Consider the following 8,576-nt stretch of genomic DNA (forward strand, 5'->3'; position numbering starts at 1 on the left):
CAGCAGGCGGGTCAGGAGAGGTCTGCCTCTGCCTCGCCATGTGGATCTCCTCCCGGGCAGGCAGGGATCGAACTCATAGGGAAGTGGCTTAAGCTTCTCAGTGCAGTGCTTTAACCCGCTGCGCCACCAGGGAGGGCCCGTTACACAACATTTTTAACAAATTATGTAGAGAATGAGTTGTTTGGGACCTCTGTACTCCAAGGAGATTTATCTCAATTCTTTCAATTCTTTTCTCAGTATTGGATGTTTTAAATTATAGTGTGTGTATATATGTGTATATATATATGTATATATATGTCTGTATGTGTGTATACAGACATATATATATATGCTCATATTCGTTGAAGTTTAAATTGCAGCCTGTTTCCTGGTGCTATTTAAAATTGCAGTACTCTGTTGACTAGACTTCTTTGAAAAGCTCTTGATCTAGATTTGCTCTTTTATAGTCAATTCAGAGTAGAAACATATGGTATATCAAGAAAGAAGAACTTTTTCCTTCAGGGATGTTTAGCTAAGTTCATTAGAAGAGGTTGGGAACTAAAACCACCTGGCTTGACTATGCTTGTGACTTTAACTCTTTCTGAAGATTGTTTCGGCATATGCATTCCCTGTCCCCGCCTCTCAGTGGTACCTATTGAATAGATTGAGTCCTTGAGTTCTGAGGGAGGGGAGTTTTATCAGTCAGAAAAAAAGGGTGAAAAGAAAAAACAAAGCTGACTTCTTAGATAAATGTTTAGTACCTTATTTACTTTGTGTTCTAGAATTTTATGAATTATAGCCATTTCGGAGTTCTCTCAGAGAAAATTTCCCTCTTTTCTTCTTTGAAGGTGCTGGTCTGAAGTTGGTGACCAACATGTCGGACAGAACCTTTCCATTGGCCTGGGCTGTGACTATAAGGCCATCGTAGAACATGAGCTCCTGCACGCCCTGGGGTTTTACCATGAACAGTCAAGGACTGACCGAGATGATTATGTGAACATTTGGTGGAATGAAGTTCGTCCAGGTGTGTAAGTCTCCAGAAATAAAAAGGGGGTAGCCACATGATTTAGCCTCTTAAGAAAAAGTGCACAAAAAAATTGCAGTGAGAAGAAAATAAATGCTGATTAATTATGTGGATAATAGGAATTTCCTATTATCTTTATCATTTGCTGAGACCAGCTCTGGACTGAACAGGGCAATTCCATCTTTAAGGGAAACTTTAGCTACTCCCATGGAAACACAAAACACATCAAGGGCAGAATTTGTTGTTCTCTCCTGTGGCCAAATGTGAACTTTGCTGGTATGATCATAATCTAGTCCAGCAAAAAGTCTTAGAGGTGATTTAAGTTGAGTGGCTCAACGTGAAACTGAACAACTAAAAGTTAATTAGCAGAGTTGTTTTATCACAGTGCTTTTGTTCAAACCTATCAAAAATGCTATCTTCCTACCTTAATGAGTAAATTAAATTAGGTCTCTGAAGATATTAGAGTTATTTTTCTGGATGTGACATTTCCTGTCCTTATAGGAGACTACATGAAGTTTAAATGACTATATAATGACTCTAAAATACACTCAAAAATATTTTGCACTTAACAAAATAATGATAGCTGTTTTAAGGACAAAACAGCAACAAAAATGAGAATGTGTTCTTTTGTCTGCAATTGTACTCCTTGTTTTGGGTCTACCTAATTGTCTGAGTTCTGGCTAATCAAAATGTGCTGGTCTTTTCTTCTTCCCTTCTATGAACTGTTTTTTTTCCCTGTACTCAGTTCATCCTCTGTGAAGGACACCACAGTTTTTATTCACATGTTGTGATGTAGTTCGTTATCTTCACAAGTTTGATCGTTTTTACTTTTGTTAAACTTCCTTCCACATAGAAAATGATTTTACCGTCCTTAATTATTTGCAACAATTAAGTGCTTTTCAGTACACTAAAAAATTGTTTATCAAACTGTTTCCTAATGTGCAAAAAAACAAACAAAAACATGATACCCATGAGTGACAAAAGCTAAGGTATTTGTAACTCACCTATCTAAATTGCCTGCTGTAATTGGAGAGTTGTTCTTAAATAAGCCATCAATTCCAGTACATTGTAAAAAAATAAAAGGGCAATATTATTTCTCTTGGTCATTTACGACTTTTATTGCATCTCTTTTTCAGTCGATAACAGTTTTGTTGTACAACCTAAGAACATCTTGTACCATCATTACAGTTCTCTCCTCAAATCCATCTCTGTGTTAAGTCAGTTAAGTGTTCTGAATCTGTTCTCTTCCACTAAGGAAAAATTTCAACTTTGGAGATCTAGTAAGAGTCTGAAAACTGCAGCCAGTGGTGATAGCCACTTGTTTTGGTAAATAAAGTTTAATGGGAACATAGCCATGTCCATCTGTTTCCATATTGTCTTTGGCTATTTTTGTGCTGTAGTGGGACAGTTAGGTGATTGAAACAGGCCAAGTGGCTTTCACAGTCAAAAATATTTTCTGTTCCATACTTTACACGAAAGGGGCTAACCTGGTGATTTTATCCAAAGTTAAGGCAGTCACATCCGGTAAGTTGCAAGTGGCTTGCTTAAAATACCGCAAGAATCAGCAGGAATTCTTGATGGCTGACATACTTGACTACTAGCAAAATGGATCAAAACTGAACATTTTCCTAATTTTAAAAGTCCCAATCCTGCCATTTGGAACACCTGCCTCATTTTTATGTTTATCCATTTTATTTATTTATTTATTTATTTTGCATAGAAGAACTAGGGTACAGGCCAGAGGTCAGAGGTGCAGAAAATAAGAGGATTTACCAGAACAGTGGGGAGCAGAACAGACAGATCTACTGAAATGCACTGCTGAGGGGAGCAGCGGGCGGGTCAGGAGAGGTCTACTGAGCCATGTGGGTCACCTCACTGGCCGGTGGTTGAACTCAACCAGTAGCAATGATATCTCTAGATTTACCCCTACACCACTAGGGAGGCTCCATTTACTTTGGTACATAATCTTCTTTTTCTGAAAGCCTCATCTATATCCATTCAAACTAATATAAAATGAATCTTTTTATTTCAATTAATTATAATGATTTGTGATATATATATATCTTTACATATCATATATATGTATTAAAACCTGTTTTATATTGGTTATTATAAGATTATGTGGAATTATTCATTATATTAATGTTGTATTGATAATGATATATTAGTATTCATGGTATGTTAACTTTACTTATAGTCTACCAATTGTCTATACACATGATCCTCTCCTCTTTTTTTCTCCTTGAGTAGCTAATCAAAGATGGTAGGATGGGGGAAAATATATAATTGAACGGGGTCTGTGATTCTCTCCCTGACAGGTTTCGAACACAATTTTAACGTTTATGATGACAAGTTCATCACTGACCTCAACACACCCTATGACTACGAGTCTGTAATGCACTATGCTCCTTTCTCATTTAACAAGAATGAAAGTGCTCCTACTATCACGACCAAAATCCCTGAGTTTAATGCCATCATTGGGCAGCGTCTGGACTTCAGTGCTATTGATTTGGAGAGGCTGAATCGAATGTACAATTGCAGTGAGTACCTCTGGGTCTGAGGTCTGGGTGAGAGTCCCAGTGGACATTTTCTCACTCTGCAAGTTTCCTGTCTACTTTCCTTTACTCTTTCATGATGTAGTTCATGAAAATACCAAACTACCTTAATTTGGTACCTCACAAGATGGTAATGAAAATCAATGATGTAGTTGTGTTTGTAAATTCAACGTATTGGGCCAATGTAAGAAGCTGTATTTGTTTAGCTTCTGCTGTTTTTTGAAAGATGCAGGTGCATTACTATAAATCTCAAGATAGATGATAGGCTTGAAAGTATTTTGTATCTTGCAAAAATCCTTACAGGTAACTGTTCCTAGAGCAACCTAATGCTCTGGGATGTTGGGGTATTTTCTAAGATGACCCCACTAGTCTTCAGAAACTCTTGATTTCACTCTGGATATGCTCTGGGTATGTAGAGAAAACAAACTAAGTACAAAGCCCAGTATTACAGGTTCTTGATCAAAAGGAGTTGATGACTGCACTTTCCATAGAAAAACATGTTGATAGAACTTTCTATCATTTGATGCTGTGAAGTGGATAGGGCTGCATTTGTATTGACAAATTCTAAGATCTTAGAGATAACAGTAAGATTTGCATTAAGAAAACACCAAAGAAATAAAATGTTCATTATCCTGCTATCTCTGAAATTAAGCCTTAATGGCCTAGGACATTAACTATTTGAAATGAAATGACTTAAAATTTTACCCAGGTGGCAAAACTATTTTTTGTAGCATCAACTCATACCTTTTTGGACCACTGTGCCTTTGAGAAGACAAATATCTGTGGAATGATTCAGGGTACGAGAGATGATGCTGACTGGGTCCACCAGGACAGCTCTCAGCCAGGACAAGAAGATCACACCTTGACAGGACATTGCTCAGGTTGGTAAAGTAGAAAGTTCACATGTTGAGATAATTCGCCATGTTCAGTTAGAAATGACAGTCAGCATGCTCTGCTTTGATTGGAATATTATCTATCAAAAGTGGTAATCTGAACAAGGACAAAGGACATCTCTCATATCTTATTTATGAACACAATAAAAAATATTCAAACTCCAGTAATGCAAGAGAAGTTTTGCTTAAGCCACACAATAATTATATAGACATATGGCTGATAGGATATAAGGTTGATAAGGTATGACTTTGTAAATAAGTAGTGCTCTCCAATAAAACTAGAATGCAAGACTCCTATGTAGCATACAATTTTGTATAGCCACATAAAACGGGAAACGAGGGGCATTCTCTTTAACAATTTAAACCAATGTGTTTAAAATATTCTCATTTAAAGATATAATCAATACAAAAATTATTAATGAAATATCCCCCACTTATGCAAACCACATATTTGAAATCCAGTGTATATTTTACCCTTAAAGCATGTCATAGTTTGGACAAGTCAAATGTCCAACAGCCACTTACATTTGGTAGCTGCCTTGTTGATATGGTACAACTTCATATATATGGAGCTGTAATCCTCTGCCTTCTGCTTTCTTTCTTTGTTTTTTGAAAGGTGCATCACTGTAAAACTCGAGATATATAATAGGTTGAAAAGTATTTTCTACCCTGCAAAAAGCTATAAAGTCAAACAGAACTAGGGCTGACGTGTGTCCATCACTTGCTAAATCTGGCCATGGGGCGTTGTTTTTATGGTTGCTTTTTAGTATATGCCTTTGTAAGCCTTTCTGACCATCAAGATACTGATACTTACTTCATAGTGAACATGAAAGAAGATAATAAATTCAGAGTGTCTACTGCAAACCCAGCAGCTTTACCTCTGATTCTTATTTTCTTTCTTGCCAGAGTTTCCTTTATTCTCTATGTTTCAGCATACTCTTAGAATGTACCTGTCATGGCAATCAACTCAGCACTACTTAGAAGCAAGTGTGGTTATAGATTTTAATAGCTTTTTAAAAACTGGACTATTGTGAAGTTCCTTAGCCTAAGACTGTGTGGGGTTTGGTTAAATTTCTTTCCCAGAATGAACCAGGTGCCAGGCCACCAGAGAGAAACCTGGAGGTCATCAACCTCTTCCTCCAGTCTTGGCAAAATATAAAAGTCACATAATAGATTATTAAACACATAATCTCAAGTGTCCAAAGGATGATCTAAGTCTGAAGTTTTCCCTTAAATTTCCATCATAACCTCTTATCCTGTCTCTTGTGAGCTTATTGCTAGGCTATGATCTAATATCCAGCTAAATAGAAAGTTGTTCTTCATATGAGAGGCACCTACTGCAAGAATGTCCTGACACCTCAATAGGAAAGGAAATGACTACACCCCAGAAAAAATTTCCAGAAAATCTTTATCAGTCAGCCATTTCTCTTTTTTGACCACCCTCCATGCTTCTACCACAGAGAGCTTGCTCTGCATAAGAGCAAGGTGATGTTCAGGGAGATGCATAGACTTTAAGAACTCAAATGATGCTATGGAGGTAGAAACCACTTTCTACTGGAATCCAGAGGAATGAATGAACACCTCGTGGTGAATAGGGGGCAAAAAGCCAGATTCCCAACTCCCAGGTCTGAGTTATTTATTTGACTTTAATTTCCCACTTCTTCGTACACCTACATGGATATTCCTGAGTAAGGACCACCTGGAGATCTTCTTAACCATGTCAGCTCTTTTTTTCTTTAACTCAAGCACTCAGTAATTCATCATGTAGAGAACTCAGGCTACTAATTCAAGTTTGAGAAAAAATTTCAAGAAAATAGAATTTTCCTGGATGTAATATTAGAGTGATTGCAATATGATTAAGCTTTGTGGAAAGCTTACTTAGTATTATTGTTTCTGCCAGTAGAAAGCGAACACGCTCCATGTGTGAGCAGATGAAACACAACCTGTGCCAGAGTAGCTAGAACTACATTAGCAGCAGTGGAGCATTTGATGAGAGGCTTAATACCCAAGTTAGCTTCAATTACTCGTGATAAGCAGGAATTGTTCATTGAAATTGACTTTGAAAAGTGCACTAGTTTCTTAAGGAATTTGGCCAGCCACCCAGCTGTTTTGAGATATCTGCTTTGCGCAAATCCTAGCTCTTGCATAAATGGAGAGACTTTTGGGTCCTCTTTTTTTTCAAAACTGTCCTTTAGTCAAGAGAAATCCTTAATTAATCCCTCACTTGGCTTGAATGCCCCTTCTTATAACAATGAAAACTGAAAACACACCCGGTTGTCAGGCTAGAAGCAGGTGAAATTGAATCTTATCACCATGAATATTTAATCCCTGGACCTTTGAACCTGACAATTTCTTATACAACTAAATGTTCAACACTTGCCCTTGGAATGAGCTACTTGAAGCGGTAAAGTCAATGAGGAAGAGAATCCTGTCACAGACACTAACTCCCCTTAAACTTGACTTAAAGCTTGAATTTCTTTGAAATAGTTACAAAACCAAAGACACTCAAAACAGATATTGACACACTGCGAGTGTGACTCACTCAGCCAGTGAGTCTGCACGTTGACAAAGACAGAAAATTTACTGGGAACCTCCTTTTTGTTTCTCCCAAAAGTGTTCTAGCTTTTGTTGCCTGGACGATGACCATGTTTACTATTTCACTTTTCTGGGTAGAGGGGGCCTTGGGGTGTGGAGTGCAAGAGATGGGACTTTGGGGCCCTCTTTCCACAGGTGCCGGCTACGCCATGTACTTCAACACCAGCTCAGGGAAAGTGGAAGAAGCAGCCCTGCTGGAGTCTCGGATTCTTTACCCAAAGAGGAAGCAGCAGTGCCTGCAGTTTTTCTATAAAATGACAGGAAATTCTTCAGATAGACTCGTCGTCTGGGTCAGGAGGGATGACGGCACGGGCAATATTCGTAAGCTGTTCAAGGTCAAGACCTTTCGAGGTACAGAGAAGCACTCATGGCAAGACCAATTTGGCTTAAAATCTGGGGTCCCACTTCATTCCTCTTCTCTCTTCTCCCTTTCACACTTCCTTCCCTTCTTCACTCTTCTCGCTTTATAACCTCCTCCTATTCTCTCTTTCTTCCTCTCCCTCATTCCCTAATTGCCTCATGCAGGGCCTGGCATATTTTAACCATTCAGTGAGTGGTTTAACGACTCAGATATTAGAAGCAGCCTCAAGGATTTAGGTGGGGCTAAAATGTAATTTTGTTGGAGGCCAATCAAAGTATGTAAACCCATTTATCAATAGAAATTTGGAGAAAAAAAGACAGAAACTTATTGATTCAGACATGGAAATTAGGAGAGAAAAAGAAATCAGGAATTGATGTAGCAGAAGAATGAGTGGTTAATAATTGACCTTAAGTGTTTTTTGTAGCTATTTCAGTAAACTGAGAGATACTGTTATTCAGTATGGGGAAATAATTGAAGGCTACATTTAAAGTTGGTGGGAAATAGTCACTTGCATATCATAACTTCATTCTAATCATTTATATAATCATCTTACATCAGATTTGCCTTATGTATTTCTATGAAAGTCAGCATTGACTTTAGAACCTTAAAATGCTAAGGTAGGCACTTGGGCTACAATTGGGCTGTAAAATCAAGATCCAGGGTTTTTGCCTTGGTGGTCCATTCATAACTAGGAAAAGAGAGGCAAGTTTTCCTATTTTCCATTCAATGAAAGTATCTCAAATAAAATGAGTCCAGCTGCAGGAAGTATTCTCTGTACACTTCCGGGAGAAGTTGTTACTCTGAAGGTAGAAGCTTCCTTAGAAGTTGTCACCTCCTCCCATAACTTAGAGCTCTCTGGCATGAAGTCATAGGTGGAATCATATGAAATTGTCATTATTTGACTTTTGGTTTCTAAACTGTTATTAGGCATTCAGTGCTAACATTGGACTTGGAGTACAGTTGTACCCAGGGGAAACCTAAAACCTGTGGAGCTAAATGATAATGATAATGAAAAACAAATTCATAATTAAGATTTGAATGTGAATTTTTTTTTAAATTTTAATAAGGCAGTTTATTTAACACAATATATCCCAAACAATGTTTCAATATATCATCATAGTGAGAAGCTATTGGGGATATTTTATATTCTTTCCTTTTTTTTTTAATTA

At 37.6% G+C, this 8,576-nt stretch overlaps 1 protein-coding gene across 1 annotated transcript in view; it reads left to right on the forward strand.

The window, feature by feature from the left end:
- MEP1A (meprin A, alpha (PABA peptide hydrolase)) overlaps nt 1-8,576 on the forward strand; it is a 24,124-nt gene that overhangs the window by 9,149 nt on the left and 6,399 nt on the right. The window contains 4 exon segments of the mRNA XM_004674025.2: nt 828-1,003; nt 3,322-3,543; nt 4,290-4,439; nt 7,182-7,397. Of these exon segments, the coding sequence (XP_004674082.1) occupies nt 828-1,003; nt 3,322-3,543; nt 4,290-4,439; nt 7,182-7,397 (764 nt within the window).

Source organism: Condylura cristata, unplaced genomic scaffold (genome assembly GCF_000260355.1).
Source record: "Condylura cristata isolate star-nosed mole 26May11 unplaced genomic scaffold, ConCri1.0 scaffold00001, whole genome shotgun sequence".
Classification (NCBI taxonomy): Eukaryota; Metazoa; Chordata; class Mammalia; order Eulipotyphla; family Talpidae; genus Condylura; species Condylura cristata.